At 45.3% G+C, this 17186-nt stretch overlaps 1 protein-coding gene and 1 long non-coding RNA gene across 2 annotated transcripts in view; one reads left to right on the top strand and one right to left on the bottom strand.

Moving 5' to 3' along the window:
• Positions 1–4544: 4544 nt before the first annotated feature.
• On the bottom strand, positions 4545–7912 carry LOC135329717 (uncharacterized). Its single transcript, XR_010391311.1, has 3 exons — positions 7417–7912; positions 6935–7010; positions 4545–4885 (listed from the first exon to the last, which is right to left on the bottom strand). It is a non-coding gene; the product is annotated as an uncharacterized LOC135329717 (long non-coding RNA).
• SUMF1 (sulfatase modifying factor 1) overlaps positions 7841–17186 on the top strand; it is a 41165-nt gene continuing 31819 nt past the window's right edge. Inside the window, exons 1-3 of the mRNA XM_026110594.2 lie at positions 7841–8112; positions 13096–13269; positions 15518–15592. Of these exons, the coding sequence (XP_025966379.2) occupies positions 7903–8112; positions 13096–13269; positions 15518–15592 (459 nt within the window). The 5' untranslated portion in view covers positions 7841–7902. The remainder of the gene's footprint in view (positions 8113–13095; positions 13270–15517; positions 15593–17186) is intronic.

The raw sequence follows: 17186 nt of genomic DNA, 5'->3' as shown, positions 1-17186 counted from the left end.
GAATTAATGAATACTGCACAAGCAACGGATGGGGGTGGGGGAACCCTCATCTAAGCAAACACTTTAATCTCAGAGTGGAATGAGGAATTTTAAGACGAAAAACTTATGTTATTGACAAACAAAAGATTACTTAAAGAACACATTAGAAATAATCGGCTCAGTGGACAGCTTACTTGACAGTGCTTCTACAACAGCTTGTTTTGAAAAACAATGAACTGTGTTTTTCCTTCCCACAATTACTTTTTTTGGTTTACACGTATTGATTGGTACGCATTCACAGCATTTCAAGTCACCGTTTTTTAAAGCGGTTAGCTTCCACATTGGCTCTGACAGGAAGTATATTTTGCAGTGTCCTGTTATGGCAGAATTTTTTGGTCTGATCAGTAACACCAGCTATCTCCACTCCCCAAGTAGCTAGCATTAAGTCATCAACACTTTGCTATAGTCATGACAGCATGCAATATTGTCATTTCCGGCACTAAGTTTACTCTTTTAAACCCATGTGGAGTATTTAAAACCTAGAATATTTGCTCTGTGTGGAAATTAGTTTAAAGCAGAGGCTTACAAAAAAGCAAACAAAAGACCCAGAGGCTAAGAGCCCATTAACTTGGCCACAGAGAAGCTTCTGAAGGAAAGAACTTGATACAAGCTTCATCTTACACTCCTCTCCCAGGTAACTGTACCATGTGAGGAAACCATCCAGATGCGGACCTTTGGACTAGGCTCCGAGTCAGTGGGTCTTTTCGGCCACCAGTTTTTGGGAGTCCTGGGATACCAGGCAAATTTCTGAGCACAGAAAAAGAAATTCAAAGGCAAATAACACAATGCACATTTAAGAAATAAAATGCACATGCAAAGTATTTAGGGGAAAAAAAAAGCAAGCGGTCCTCATTAAAAATTAAAGTGAACAGCCATCATCTACCTACTACTATGGGTCACTAAGTCTTGACAATGCAAGGATCTGGGCTGCATTTACCATGCTCTCTTTTGCTGATTTGAGTAGTAATACTATAGCTCATTGCACCCGAGTGAGCACCTGCAAACTGTTGCACTGGCAGGCAGATAACATGTTTGATGGAGTATTTCAGCCCTTTTGCCTGTTGGGGTTCTTTATACAGACAGACTACAGTGAGCCGTATTGAACCCCCACGAGTCAAAGACTATGTGAGGGCTTTTGTACTAGAGAAGAAAGCTTGACCCCCAAGCCATCGCTGTTGCATCAAGCCAGCTGTTGCATCCAGTTTTACCGCAAAGTCCCCCTCGCTGCTATGGTAGTGCAGGAAGCAAGGAGGAAGCAACACCTCTGCACGTTCAGATGAGCGACAAGGCAGACTTAAGTCCAAAGACGTCCAAAACAACCAGCAATAATTAAACTTTTAGCAAAAAGACGCAAAACAGCTCAGAATTATGACGCATCCCACATACATGGAATGCACATGTGCCCCCTCCCCCTCCTCTTAAGTCCAGTTATTGTAGCCAGGAAACAGCTAAATATTTAGACCGTTAGACGAGTTACCAAGACCCTCAAAAATATCCACCCACCATTGCCCAGCTTTTGACCATTTAAGAGTAAGATCATCTATAGCCAAGCCTACATCAGCGCTCGCGAGTGTTTACATAACACGAAACATCTCCGCGCAGCAGCGTGTCTAGTGTGGAAGGAAGAAGCAGAGAAAGTTGGAGCCGACACGCTGCTCCCGAGCCACCGCCGCAGAGGCCGAGACCGCCCCCGACGCGAGGGGCACCGAGCCGCGACGCCCCCCGGCGCCTGCGTCTCCCGGGCGCGCTTCGGGAGCGCCCCAGCGGGCGGAGGGTGCAGCGAGCGCGTTTTAAGCTGAGCGCTGCCGGCTGTCAACAGGCGCTCCAGAGAGCGGTCCGCTCCTCGCAGGGGCTCCCCGGAGCGGGCTGCCGCCGCCGCCGCCGCGGCGCCCCCGCGCCCGCTCCCCCGCGCCCGGGGGGCGCTCGGCGCTGCCTCCGCGCTGCTCCGCGGGCGGCGGGGCGAGCAGGCGGCGCCCCGCGACGGCGCCCCGGGCCCGGCCCTCTACCTGGTGTCGGCGCGGAGGGGCGGCTAGCGGCGGCCCCGCAGCCCCATGGTGGCGGCGCGGCGCGGCGCTGCCCGGTCCCGCTGGGCTGGAGGCTGCGCTCAGCGCCGCGTCCACATGGTTACTGCGCCCGCCGCTCGCCGCCGCGCCTCATATACCCCGCGGGGCTCGCTGGGTAACGGAGTCCCCGCGCCGCCGCGCCGCCGCCGCCGCCCGCCGGCAGCGCGCCCCGCGGGACTACAGCTCCCGGCGTGCCCCGCGCCCCCGCCCCGGCCCCGGCCGCTGCCCCGGCGCGTCCCGCCGCGGCGACCCGGCTCCGCAGTCCGCGCTCGGGGAACGCGCTCCCGGGACGCGGCCCCGCGGCTCCGAAACGCTTGCGGTCCCCGCAGGCTTCCGCGCAAAGCTTTGGCCGAGAGCGCGCGAGGGGGGAAAAGCGTGCAACAGCCCCAAAACGCGGGCTGGCGGCGGAGCAATCCCGCGATGCGCGAATAACGCGTGGCCAGGCAGAGAAAGCGCGAGGAAGGGAAAGCAAACCTGCAGCAACTGTGGGGTCCCGGCACAGCCTGGGGAAGGCGCAACAGCTGAGCGGCTACGCTTAAACTGCTGTGCTTAAATATGAGGGGTTGAGATTTTGCAAGTTTATTTACAGACAGCGCTTTCACTTGTGCAGTAATTCAATTACTGGAAGATAAGAGGCTTTCGCTGAGAACAATCAGCTGTGAGGAAGTACAGTACCGTGGGGTAAAACAACTGTTTTGCAAAGGAACACTTCAAAACTTTGCAAGTAGTGAGTTCTATTTCATTTCCTCTTTGGCAACACCATCTGCCGTCGGGATGCTGCCAACGGTAAAGCGTACCTACTGATTGACAACACAGCTTAAGCCAGAATGACCAGCGGCGATAAAAAATGGCTTCCTTTATTTATTACGTTATGCAATTATTTGCCCTTAAAATATGATTCAAGGTATATTGTCCTTGAGTGTAATTTTATGCCGTTTATGGGGTACAACTGAGTACATTTGGCAACGCAGGGAGTGGAATGCCTCATCAAAGTGGATGCAATGAGTGCACTGCAGACTTGCTGCATCACTTTAATTGGCATAAGGTGAAAAAAACACTCTCTTCCTCTCATTTCCACCTGCACCTACCTGCTGCATTGGGTAATGGAATGGAAATAGTTATATATAGAATAATTGTTGCCAATAAACTCAGTTTGTTTCCCTCTCCCTCTACAGCAGTGGACTACTGCTGGAGAAAGGAAACAAGTCTGGATGAGCCAGCGGTCTGGTTCAACAGGACGTACCACTATATTGATTCTTCATACAAAATAACATCAGAGTGTTTGTAATTATTGCCATCAAGCGAGAATATTCAGAGATCTGAGTCCGTGACTTAGAAACTTAAGCAAAGGTCAGTGCATAGAGTTTCCTGGTGTTCATATATGGCTGCAATGCTACAAGCCATTACTCATCATCAAGTTGGCAGAGTAATGGTTCTTAATTTCATTAGGAAATCCTAATGAATTCTCATTGTAATCAAATCTAATTTCTGGATGACTTCAGTAGGCTGAGGAGGGTGAGTGGCTAGAACATCTGGTGCATTTAGGCAGCGACATAAGGACAGTTACTAGAGCCCAGGCCAAAAAACTTTGTCCAGAGTTGACCGTTAGAGGCTGGCCTACTAGTATGCCTTGAAATATGTTTGCCTTTGAGTATGCAGTTTCAGTAACAGTGATAAATATGAGCAGCAACAGTGTGTTAAGAACAGCACGTTAGGTACAGCCATAGTTTTTGTTTACTATTTTTTCTGGGACTTAGCTCTTCAGTGGCTGTAGAGGTTGTGCCACCGAAGGCCCTTCAGCCAAAGACAAAAAACATGCTAGGTTTGGAGTGGTAGTGGAAAAGACAAGATAACCATGAAAATTCCCTCAGTAAAAAAGGTTTCACTTCTCTTCATAAACTTGCTTTAGGCTGCAAACATGGTGAGTTTGTAAAACTCCTATAATCTTTCAGCTTTAAGAAGAAATAAAATGGTGGGAGAGTCTGGAAGTGAAAAATTTCACACTCAGAAGTACTCTAGAGTCATTCTCCTAAAGCTACTGTTTTATCTGTAATAATGTGAGGTAAGGTAAGCAATCCCCGAGATGGCAAATAGAGTCCTATTCAATCAGCAGGCAGCAAGGGGTTGGTTTTTAGCCTGGATCACACACACACAGACATACACAAGAGGGTCTAAGAAATGAGAACCATTCAAGAATCCAGAGAGAAAATACTGTAGAAGCTACTACTTGGTAAATATCACTTCAGTCTTTAGAGTGAAATAGTATGAAATGTTTAGCCCAATCACTTACATGGTTTTAGTCACAAGAAAATGGCTTGCAAGTCTTGTTATGTTATTGGACAGCTCTGTTCTTTTCCTCCTTTTTGAACCTTACTCTGATCCATCACTCTTGTTATTTGCAGTAATTATGTGAATTCAGCATTGATGAAAGACATTAAGGTGAAGTTTTAAGTCTTTTATTTACCAAGAATAAGAACACTATTTTTTCTATGCTGCCTAATCTGCAATTAACTCTTGACTTCTACGGATTACTTCACTCAGAAAGCACTCAAGGCTTCTGGGTGGGTTTGCACTTTTTTTGTACTCCCCCCTTCCTCCCCACCCCACTATTGGTTCAGCTGCACCAGCAGCAGCCCTGCAAGATTAGAACAGAAGCTATTCCTGGCAACTGCCAGGACTCTAAGGATCAAACTGTCTAATCCTGCTTATGGCTGGTCTTCGTGATCCACTAGATGATCAAAAAAGCTTCCAGTTATCAGTCGTCCATGCCAGCACTGTGATTACTAGGAGAAGAAAAGCACTAATAACGATGATGAGAAATGCTAGGCAACATCTCAGCTTTTCAGTTAAGGTCTGAAAAGTCTCCCATTCAAGACACCTGTAATATTTTCATAATATTTTAATGTAGAAATGGCCTCTGTAATTAGTGTGCTGAAGGGCGAGGAAAGGAGAACAACTAGACCCTCTGTGGAAGAGACTAGTTGCCTGTGAATGAACAAATGCCTTAGGAGCACAAATATCATCAATAAATGACACCAGCAAAAGTTCCCAGAAGTCTTCGGGATTACAAGTGGGAAGTTGGATTTTATTCAGAAGCAAACTGTAATTGTTGCATCTAGTCCCCTGAGAGAATACAGAAACATAAACCTACTTAATGGAAGTACAAAAGCGCTGCAGAAAAGAATTCTAGGAAAAGAAGCAATGAGAGTGAATGGGCAAGATATACTAGAGAACTATCCCAGTTCACTGGATATGAGCTGATTTTTCATAATGCCACAGTCAGAATCATGTGGTTTTAATAAAGGGAAGTTATCCTGCCAGACTGTTTTGACCTGTAGAAGACTGTGGAATTTAGACACCTGTATTTGACTTGTCATTCCAGTAAATTGTATTGAAAATTGGGAAGGAGAAAGTTAGTTGCAATTTCTTTGCATTTTAACAGAGATTCATTAATGCATGGGGTTAAGGTCATTGCTTCAATATAAAAGGAATGTTTACATTTTTCTCACCCCGAAAGCAGCAAAAGTGACTTGATTTTTCCAATTAAATTTGTATTCATTTGTTCTTCTGCACTTTTTTTTTTTTTTTTTAAGTACATCACAGGGCAAAAGGGACTAATGATAGATAATTGGAATGCATGCTTGTGAAGACTCCCAGCACTCATTTTAACACACAGTAAAATTTCATACAGGGAATACAGTCGAGTAGTGTTTCTACCCAAGTTCTAATACAAAGCAGAAAAAAAAGCTTCCTTCACTATGGCCATGTTTCTTGCTGTTGCACAGTCCTAATCTGTACAGAACTAAAATGATATTAAACATTTTAAATTAATATCACACAGAATGAATAAAGATTTCTTTCAACATAGTGGAGGATCCAGAAGAAGATCCATTCTGTTGTTAGTCCTGACCACGAGCTCCCACAACCATTAGGGAAGTTAACATTTACATGATGGAGCACTAAAAGCTTCAATAACTAGTGAACAAAAGGGAAAACAAGGGAATTGCCAGATTCTCTGATATGGAAGTTCTGGATATAAACACAGGTGATCACCATCTGACTGGCTCAAGAACTGCCTTAGGCTACGTACCTTGACCGTGCAATGAGTACAAGTGAATAAAAAAGCTGTGCACCTTTTTGCTTGTGAATGAGATAGCAGGACTTTGGATTTGTCGCACCAGAAAACAGGCCTGTGCGCCTGCTACTCCCCCAGCTCCTTAGCAGGGGGACAGTGAGTGGGAAGAGTCTATGCTCTGCTTGAAAAGTCTCCGCCAGCTGAGCTGGCACAGAGTGGGGTAGTAATTTGCTTGTTCCTGCTAACAGCAAATTGCTACCAACCCCAAGAGCAAAGTAGGAGGATATTGTGCCTCTATAAAGTATATTTCCATTCCTGCCCTGCTCAGATTGCACACTACTGTGTTGCCATTCACCTGCTTTGTAGCAAACTGCTTCTCAGTCACCTGCACTGAAAACTCTTGTGGAAAAAACAACCCAAATTGCAATAATGGGTTTGATGTTCAATTGGGAAGAAGGTAGGTTTCTCCTTTTCCTTCTGCAGATTATGGTGATGTTTTTGCCCTAAGGATTATTTTTTCTTACTTAGGAAAATCTACTTTTAAGTGTGAAAAATTCAAATTCTGGATAGATACAGAAACAGAAGTGTCCAGGGAATTTACTATTTCTTCATTTTTCCCTAAATCCTTATTCTGTAAAGGCACCAAGTTGCATCATCCCCTATTAATGGGGGGACTGAGGGTCCTCTTTAGGAGGAAGGCATGTACACACTCTCCTTACGTACTGCTATGGAGCACAGTCAAAGCTGTTGCACTTACTTTTTGTGCCTTAGACCTGCATCTTGAAGGAGTCTCTGGCATTGACGTTATCTACATGCTGTTGGCTGTCCTTCAGCTTAAAGAGAAAGAGAAAAAGTGCTTAAAACACATATGAATACAACCAGTGTGCTTAGCTGCAGACCAAGGCCCAGAAACCACCCCCCCTCAGGGCAACAAGCCACCTAACAGCAGCAGTGAGCGCTTCCAGAGCGCTCTTCGGCCACCTTCTCGAAGGCCCTTTATGGAGGAACACAAGAATTATTACCAGATGAGGAAGTCAGAGCACCGAGGTGCAAACCGACCTCCTCAGCCTCACACAAGCTCACACCAGTGTGCTGAAGTACCTGACAGGTACGCGGGGATGTCCAAGACCTGCTTTGGCTACTAGGTCACGCTGGCTGTGAGGAAAGCAGTAAAAAGGCAGAGTCTAGTCTCCTATTGACGGGGGGAAGGGAAAGAGGGATGAAGAGCTCTAGCCTTACCTGTAGGTTACTTAAGGATGGGTCGGTCGTTTGGTGGGTCCACGCACCCACATTGCACGTTTTTGCCATTGTGGGGACGTGTTCAGTACTTGGTTTCCCAGGGAGCTTATGAAGGGCCGGTCCTCATCTCTGTGGAGCGGCATCTGTGCAACCTGAACTTCCCCTTGCTGTGGAAATAGCTAAATAACACAATCAGTCACCTAAAATGACCCCCGGCCGCAGGTTTTGACATCTCGGAGCGGGAACGCCTGAAGGCGGGGCCCGTCCTCGCCTGGGTTCCCCCTGCGGAGGGCGTGACGCGGGCGGCGGGCCAGCGCCGGGCGCTGCTCCGGAGCGTTTCCCTCAGGAGCGCTAACGGCCGCGGCCGCGCGCGCCACGCGCCTCAGGCGCCGCGCGGGAAGGGCACCGCCGCGCGCCGCGGGCCCTTTAAACCGCCGCGCGTCACCTGACCGCTGCGGCTCGGCGTCACGTGGCGCCTCCGCCAACATGGCCGCGGCCGCCCGCTGCCTCCTGCTGCTGCTGGCGACGCTGGCGGCGGCCGCGGGGGAGGAGGAGGCGGCCCGGCAGACGGCGGCCCCTGCTCCCGCCGCGGGGTGCGGCTGCGGCTCCAGCCGGGCCGGTGACGGCGGGCGGGAGGCGGCGGCGCGGCGGTACTCGGCGGCGGCGGCGGGCGAGCGGGCCGCTGGGCGCAGGCGGGTGAGCGGGGGCACGTGGTGGGCGCGGCAGCGCGCGGCGCCCCTGGGGCCGTTAACGGTCGCGGCGCCCCCTGAGGCAGTTAACGGCCGCCGCAGCCGCCGCTCCGTGCGGCGCTCCCCGCGGCCTCGTGGTCGTGCTGGGGTGGTGGCGTCGTCCTTATTAGCGAGGCCGTCGCTCGCTCTGTGAGCAGCGGTGCTGCTGCGGCTCTCGAGCCCTTTCGGTGCGAACAGAACCCAAGCGCAGTTGAGATGCTGTGAGCGAGGGAAGCGTCAGGCGTCTGGTGTGCGCGTTTCAGCAGGGCAACGGCCTGCGTATCCCCACCCATGTTTGGGTTCCCCTCCTGTGAAAGTCGTCAACTGTTCATTTCTTTCTGCTTCTGCTGTTTTTCCCCTGAGAAACGCTGCCCTGGACTGAACGCGCTTCCCCGGTGAAGGCCCTGTTTGAGAGGGCCTGGTGCACAGCAACAGCTGCTGATTGCAAAGGGGTAGTGAGTCGTCTTAGCCGTTGAAGACCCGGTGCCTCACCGGGTGATGTGTCTTCAGTTATTAGAAGTGGGATTGCTGTTTCATTTTGCCTTCAATAGTTATAATGAGCAAACTCAACTTGGAATGAAGCCCTGCTGCGGTGGTGCCCTAATCAACTGATAGTCTCTCCACAAAGCTGTCCGCTGTGCGTGTATACACGTGTTATTTCCCACTCCCTTTGGAGAGGGTGCACTGAACAGGACTGCGCAAAACTTTACAAAGAAAGAAAAGGTGAAGGAGAGCTTGTATAGAACACAGTGTGTTCTCCAAAGATGACTTCAGTCATTTCTGCTTTTCTTCTCCTCTCTCAAAACAATGATAGGAATTAAGGCGAAAGGCAGCTATGTCATAAAGGTGGAAAAAATACTAAATACCTTCTCCCCTTTCCCCCCCAATTATCCAGTGTAATTTGATGCAATATTATGTTCATGTAGTTGTTTTCTAATGGCATTCTGTGTTGCCAGCCTTGACCAAAACACTGCTTGAAATTTTAGGGAAACTTGTATTTTAAAGTTCTGTTGTGCTGTTATAATTTCAGAAACTATTTTTAATTTAGTGAACTGAAACAATATTTCCTCTGCTTATTCATCCTTATATGTATCATTTCATGAAGTGTGATTACAAAATTTGATTGGCAGACAAATTTATATCACGGTAGACTTGGATCTTCTTCTTGTGCAAGATGGATTGCAAATAGTAAAACTGTGAGGGGTTCCCTTTCTGACTGCTTCTCAGTGTCGTAACATTGGGAAGCTGTTTTAGTGTGAAGAAAGCTTTTGTCATGCAGACAGTGAGTTACAAGTTAAAGGGAAGGATGTAATTATAATTTGACTATTGCAGGCTGCACTTAAATCTGGAAACATATGAAGACTGCAAATTAAATAATCCATATTGCACTTGGCCACTACTTCACTAAACTACATGTAATGGAAGAAATTCTGGCATTTCACTGTAGGTCTCTGTAGATTGAAACAGCCTTTCAGCTCTGTTACTTCATGCAAGGCAGCTGGCAACTTCAGTAGGAGATAATAAAAGCTAATTACCGCTGGATTGTAAGTTATGTTCACATCATAACTTGATTATGCTTAGCTAGAAAACCCTTTTCCCAAGAGGGAAGTGAGGGGAAAAAAACTGGCCTCTGCTTCTTTCTATTGAAGTGGTGTTTTCTTGTTTTTGGTTTTTTTAAATACACCTCGCCTACAATTGAGACATTCCCACTACATCTTTAGGATTGGGAAGCTGGTACTTCAGTGGATTTGCTCTACGTTACCTTATATTTGCAGCAAAGGTGTAATCATAGGCAAATGCAGTTCCTGATCTTGAAGTTGGACTTTGAGGAACTTGAACTGTATGCACGAGTAACACTGCTAAGATACAGGCCACTATTGCTGCACTTTCTATCTTATGTGTGCATGTGTGTATATGTATTTATATACACACACATATATACACATACCTATATCTCCACCAGCCTCTGCTGTTGGATTTCTGCCTCATAGTTCATTTTTGATATTTCCTAGAGACTAATTCCTCTGTGATAGTTACCTGTATTTTAAAGCAGGATGTGAAAGCCCCTTAATTATATAAATGTGGTTTCTGGATGTGATGTCTGTGCAGAAGATCTGTTCTTCACTTGGTGTTGTATTCCACCGTTAGCTGCTGAAGAGTGTTATCAGAAATCACAACTTCGGAGTCATTTGCTGTTGATATTATAAAGCTGGCTATCAAAGGAAGATCCTATTTCCAAGTAGGGGTTCCCAGCTGTGAAATGAGTGTTGCTGGAGAGGGAGGGCGGGGGAGGAGAAGCCTATGGAATCAATATTTGGTATCGATGTTGGATGTGGTATTGGCGGACAAGCCGGGAGTCCCGGCTGTAACTGCGTGAGAGCACTGCAGAAGTGCTGGGTTAATGAGGAAGCCTTTGGATGCTCCTGTCTGAATGTACGCTGGCAACCTATCAAGATTTCTGAGGCTTCTGGAATGAATGCTAGGCTGTAAAGGAAGCGTTAATTTTTCATGCGCTTTCAGACAGCAAGTTGCTAGAGAGCTTTCAGTATTGCTTTGAAGACTGCTTCAAGGAGTTGTTTTAGATACAGTGGGTTGGAAAAAGATTGGAAGGTAGGAAGGTAGTGTAACTTTGTATTACGTTGTCATTCCCAAAGTCCTAAAAAAAACCCAGTTGCTTTTATGGATTCTGCTTAGAGGAGAAAAGATTTGTGAGCATGAAGCTAACTAAACATGTAGTTCAGAGGAAAAACTATTTGTAGCACTTCTCAGAGGCCTGCTGTGAGTTGCGTGACTATTTTTATTATTATTATTTTCTATGTAAATGTTGCTTGGAGAGACTCAAGCAAAAGGAGAGATCTATAATGGAGAAGAAAATTGAACACAGTGCATATCCAATGAAACTAGATATGCAGGTTTATGTCAAATACTCCAGCTTCTCTGAAGACTAGAGAGGGGCACTGTTTATCTGATGTAGATTTATTTTTTGGAACATATGGTACTCTGGTATTGTTGTAAACTGTGCAAGTAACAGTAAACACCAGAAGCTGAAAGACAGCTAAAGTGTGTGTGGGGGGGTTGTTTGTTTGTTTTTTGTCTTCCTGGTCAATGAGTCAGAGTGGATATCCAAGTAAATTGTTTAGGTGAAAGCATCCAGCTGTAGGAAGAGAACCTTGTAAAATAAGAAAACACAAAATCCCAACCAGAGAAGAATCGAGGTATTATAATCTAGGCCATGCTGCAAAATAGCTCTATGCACAAAATCCAGAGTTCATGTCTGACTCAGTGCACTAACTGTTCATGTAAGTAATGTTAAATCAGTTCACCTCTTCTGTGAATTTCTCTTCAGTTTGGCTACATTTAATATACACACAGCATGTTATATTATTCCACTATATATATCTAGTTTCTTTATGGACTCCCATACAGCTAAAACGCAAGCTTCCTTTCTCCTGTCAGAACTAAAACTGCATTTCCGGAGCGGTGTTAGAAGTATGCCGCACTAGCAATTTCTTTGTCAATGAATGTTTTTATTATTGGGCTTGAATTCCCTAAATGCCAGACATCAGGATCTTGCAGAAAATACTGCCATCTCTTAGAGTACTTTGCTCGTTTTGGGTTCTGCCACTGGTTTGCATACTTGAACTCGCGAAGAGTTGTGTGCGGTGTGGTCACAGGTATGCACTGCTCTCAGTGTGTGTGCGGGTGCAATAGGACATGCTAGACTATTTTCCATAACGGGTGCCTATGTTCAGCACTGACGGGCTTTCTGGGGGCTCGCCCCTCGCAGACCTCTGACCTATTGACAGAGGGCTGGGGTGGCTGAATTCGAGGTGAATTAGGGAGGGAAGGTAGCTCAGGATACTGAAAAGAAAGTAATGGGAGTTTTTTCCCGTGGTTCTTTCCTGTTTTGATGATGAGTTGGGTAACTCCTTGGCAAGCTAGTTCTTGGGTAGTGCCAAGCCTCGAAAAGTGTTCTGCCCACTGGGAAGGTTTTACAAAGCCCGAGCTGTCATCCTGCCTTCCCACATAGGCTTCCGAGCAGGAATCGTGTGTTCTTGTTTATTGGGTGTACTGCTGCTGGGGAGTGGTTGGATCAGTTTGTGGTCTTCAGAGGGGTCTTGGGAAAGACTGAGCTTCTTGTTTGAAGGAGCATGAAGAGACCTCCAGCATCTCTGCCTTACTGGAAAGAGCCCTCTAAAGTGGGGGGAGAAGTGTGCTTTGTTGCCCTAGAAACTGGCTGAAGCCTTAAAGAGAAGAATATCTTAAATAGAAACAGTTAAAACATTATTCTATCACTCATCCTTTATTTCTGAAGCCTGAGGCTCCTGCCCAAGGCCAGCCTTGCACACAGTGGAATATAATGTGTCTTATCTGTGGCACACAGAGCTGCAGGTGGTGTGTCTACCTGACTGCTAGCAGCACGGCTAGTAATGAAAAGCTGCATGTGCCCGTTAGTAAGTGAAATCCCATGTGTAGTTAGTATGCAAACAAGTGCACTGTGCTTGTCCACAAAAGAGCACTTTATGGTTTCATAATCTGCAGGTGCTTCACTGATGCATCAGGCCTTCACAGAAACAGTGAACTGCTGGAATTCTTTATCCAGAAGTGACTAAAAGGGACTTCAGATTGTTTCTTGACTTCTGGGTACAGTAGGGAAGCATGTTTCCCCTCATAAGAGCACAAATATTACCCTCGGTAAAAGTTCTGAATTGCCCAGACTTTCTGTAGAAAGAGCTACAAAGGAGATTTTTCCTCTTAGTTTACTTCTGTCTGCTCTTTCTTCTGAGCAGGTGGTGCTCAAGATGTTACTGTTGTCCTTTTGTTGTTCTGTTTTCATCTGTCAATGAAGTGCTGCTCAGAGCAAGAGCACCTCCAAAGATGAGGCAGAAGAGTAGTAAAACTGTATAAGGGACTGAAAATAATCTTTTGGGTGTTGCTGTTTCCTCTGTAGATGGTCACTATTCCAGGAGGGGTGTTCACGATGGGCACTGATGAGCCTGAAATACAGCAAGATGGAGAGTGGCCTGCTAGAAGAGTCCATGTTGACAGTTTCTACATGGATCAGTACGAGGTCAGCAACGAAGACTTTGAGATGTTTGTGAATTCAACTGGGTACGTTACCGAGGTAAGGGGGAAGGACAGGCCTCTTGTCGTCTTTGTCTATGCTGGCAAAATCCCATCAAGAACTTAGGCTTTTGTTTTTGAAAGACATTGTGATATAGTATTTGCTTGGGGTTTACACACTAGCATACTTCAGACTTAAGTAGTGGGCAGATTAAATTGTCTTGCTTTATTGCCCAGGGGCCTGAAAGGGCGTCAGGATGGACGTGTTCTGTTACCTCTAGTAAGTGTCTTGGTGTCTGAACTAAAACCTTTCCTTCAGTATGGCTGAGACAGCCCAGGTGAAGTCAATAGATGGCTGAAGATGTCTCCACAGACCTTTTCACCTTTGGGTCCTAGGACATGTTTGTACCAGTACAACTATGTTGTTCCCCTAAAACTAAGGCAAGTGTAGCAGGAAAGAGGAAGGGATTTAAAAAACTGATAGCGGAGGCCTCTGCAGGCTGGTTCAGTGCAGCTGCTTGCTATTGACCTATGTAATAAAAAGCCCTGCTGCCTGAAGAAGATATTATAGCAAGTATACTAACAGTTTTGTGTGTGTTTCTGGGAACAATGGGCTGAGAACATTCTAAGACTCTTCCAAGAAAGAAGCTACCTGTGCCTGAAGCTCTGATCTTTCCTGACAGTTGACTGTTCCTACGCAATTTTCAGAAAACCCTGACAGCCTTTTTAGGCAAATAAAGGCATCAGTAATGATGAGGTCTCAAAGGAGAGATTGCTGAATTCACTTGATGAACTAATTCTCATTTGGAAGACGAGATCCTTCTGGTTGGATGAAGGGCTGCTTTTATCTATGGCACTAGTTCTGTTTTTAAGTTAACTCGGTAATTATGAAAAAAAGTTACTTAACAATTTTCACTTTGAGCAGGGCTTTCTTGTTGCAAACGACTTCTGGAATGTGCCCATGTGCAATGGTATTGGAAGGGAGCACCACATCAGATGGAGTCCGTTTCAGACACTGCTTAACGGTTCGGCTGGTGTGGCTGCATGATGTTCCTAGCCTTTCTCCCTCCCCCCTCACATGAGGCTACCTTTTACACTGGATTTGGAAAAATAAACTTGGAGTTAGAGTAAACAGCTGATTCCACAGCGTTTTTTGGGATGCGGCCAAGCTGGTTTTTGTGTATTTAAATAATGTCCGCATTACTGATTTATTATGGGCAAGCAAAGCCAGCCTACTTGATTTCTTTTATTAAAGACTGGACTGAACTCCAGTGGCAAATGAAAGTAAATAGAAAGCTGGAAAAAAAATCTTCAAACATCTTGTTAAACCAGAAGTATTTTCTTTTTCAGCAAACTTAAGCAAAACAAAACAAAAAAACCCCACAAACCTTGATATGGAAACTGTCAAGCTGAAACCTCAGGTCCTTTTGGCGATAAACCTGTTTGTCTCTGGATTTTTCAGATAGTGGGGGGTGAAAAAGAGAATTTTTTTTCCTCCTCTCCCTTTCTAAAACCAAATACATAAAAATTATGGTCAGATGTTAAAATTTCTTGTAGTTTAGGTGTTGAATGGAATCCGTTCAAAATGTGCTTCTTGAAGAGTTCTGAGCGTGCAGAAGCATCTCATGGTGATCATTCTCAGTGTTTCAATGTCTATAATAAATTCAAGAAATTGAGGAGAGCAAATGTATTGAATGCTAATAACACTTCCACTCCCCTAGTATATTAACCTACTTAGTAAATTAAGGAAAAAACACTGGTGTTTCATACTGTGATTCATTGAAATGACTTGTATTTCTTGCTTCTTTTGGCTTTGGCTGTTTCTCAGTGGCTTTATTTAGTGCGAGGTATAATGATTGGCTTACTTCTAGCTCTTCTATAGATGTTGCAACAGTATTTTAAAACAAGGTACCTGTAATGATGGATGAGGAGTAAATAGGAAGGCTTAACATTTTCTAGTGTGATTCTAAAAGGAAAAACAAACGAAATATGTCCATGAATGTTAATTATTCACTGTAGCTTTCTAAAGCTGTTGGAATAATTGGAACAATAATTTAAATTGATAGAAGTAAAAACATTTGCAGAAGCTCTGTGAGCTGCCATCTGTCCAGTGGCTGTTAAAGAACAATGACATCCCAAGATATCTGTTCTGAAATATTGCTTCCTTTGAAGAGAACTCAGTTATGGTTAGAATTTCCATATCATTTATAGAATAAAGTTGTAAATGTGACTGGCATTTTAAGAATAATATTCCTTTGACAAGATAGTTGAATCTTCGTTTTATTTTATTTTTTCCTCCTCTCCAATAGGCAGAGAAATTTGGCGATTCCTTTGTGTTTGAGGGCATGCTGAGTGAAGAAGTGAAGGCTGAAATCCACCAGGCAGTGAGTAACACAACAGGGTAAAATTTACTTGGCAACCGTGGAGGTAGATGCTTAGAAATTACAGCAGTAATACTGCAGTTGTGTGATGTTCCCAAAGCCACATACAAAAATGGGATTTATTGGGGGGGGTGTTTGGCCTAGAATAGTAGACTGCCTCAAGTCTTGAGGATCATCATTCAATTCTCCGATATCCCTAAAGAAAGAGCAAAAGTTTTCTACTTCTAACTAGCAAAAGTTAGTCTGGTATCAACCCCTTCATGTCTTTTGCCTCCTAAGCAAGTGATATTTAGGACTGTAATAAGTCGTGACACAAAGGTTATGCCTGTTGCTTTGTATTACAGTGGTGCTTCACAGGTCCAGGTGTTGGTGGGGACTCCACTGAGTGATGTGCTGTGTAGGCAAAGAACAGGAGTGCGTCTGTCTCCAAGAGCCTACATATATGTGAATGGCATGTGCTGCCACTGCAGTTTCATGCCCAGGAAAGATGGGTAAATCCTGGCTCGTGCTGACCTAAGAAAATCGGGATTTTCTACATATCTGATATGCTAGCGATGCATGTAGGAGAGCTTTTTCTAGGTTAACTAAAGGCAAATATTCTTAGAAGTGTTATTGCAATGGCAGACCTCAGTTTGTGAGGCTTTCTAGTACACTAATTGGCTTGAGCTTACTATTTATTCTAGCTTTCTAGAAGATCCTTTATGCCTCACCATTTTTCTGTCTCCTTCATCTTGCTGCAGAAAGATGGTGGTCCTGGTACGTGAGGTGCTGGTTAAACTGGAGCTGGCTGAGAATTTTCCTGTTGAGTGGGAGTGGTGAACACTGGCAAAAAATGAATTTGGTAGCCAAGCTTGTGTGTTTCTTCCCCCCCCCCCCCCCCACACACACACACCTTCCCCTTTTTCCTGTTGTGAATGTTGTGAAACACTTTGCACTTCTGTATCTATTGTCCCATGCCTTTACAAAGGTATTAGAAGTGAAGCATTCTTGTGTGTGTAATACCTCAATTTGAGGTTGGAGGAGGGGGGAGGGTGGCTTCAAGCTATGCTTACTCTGGCTGGGATTTTCTTAGTTGCTGGGTCAGTGAATTTTCTTTTGGATCAGCAAAGCACATTTGGCTTGTTCTTGAACTGCTTGATCCAATGCAGGGAAGCAGGGCATACACAAAGCAGGGATAAAGCAGGAGCAGGACTGAAACTGCATCTTTTGCCAGTAGTTCAGTTTGACCTAAGTAGGTCTGTATGCAGAGAGAACCACAACAATTCTTGCTTGCCCCTCACAAGTGCATGGTGTGATAACTTGGAGTAAAAAATAGTCATAGTTCTATATAAATGGTGCTGGAAGGGGAAGTCCATGAAGTTTTATTTTACCTTAAGTGAAATGGATGGAGGTTGGCAGAGCTTCTCGAAACCTCTAATCTGTGTGGATTTAGGCTGCATATGACTATGGCAAAAATGTGAATTTTGGTTTGTTACTACAAAGAAAGAAACATTATGCTAGGACTCACTTCTGTATTGTGAGCTATGAAAAGACTATTAAACTTGCCAAGTACCAGCATAATTGATGCTGAAGGTAAAACAAATATAGCTGGGATCAT

The sequence above is a fragment of the Dromaius novaehollandiae genome, chromosome 12 (genome assembly GCF_036370855.1).
Source record: "Dromaius novaehollandiae isolate bDroNov1 chromosome 12, bDroNov1.hap1, whole genome shotgun sequence".
Lineage (NCBI taxonomy): Eukaryota > Metazoa > Chordata > Aves > Casuariiformes > Dromaiidae > Dromaius > Dromaius novaehollandiae.
The sequence above is the reverse complement of the archived record's forward strand: the minus strand, read 5'-3'. Positions and strand labels throughout refer to the sequence as shown.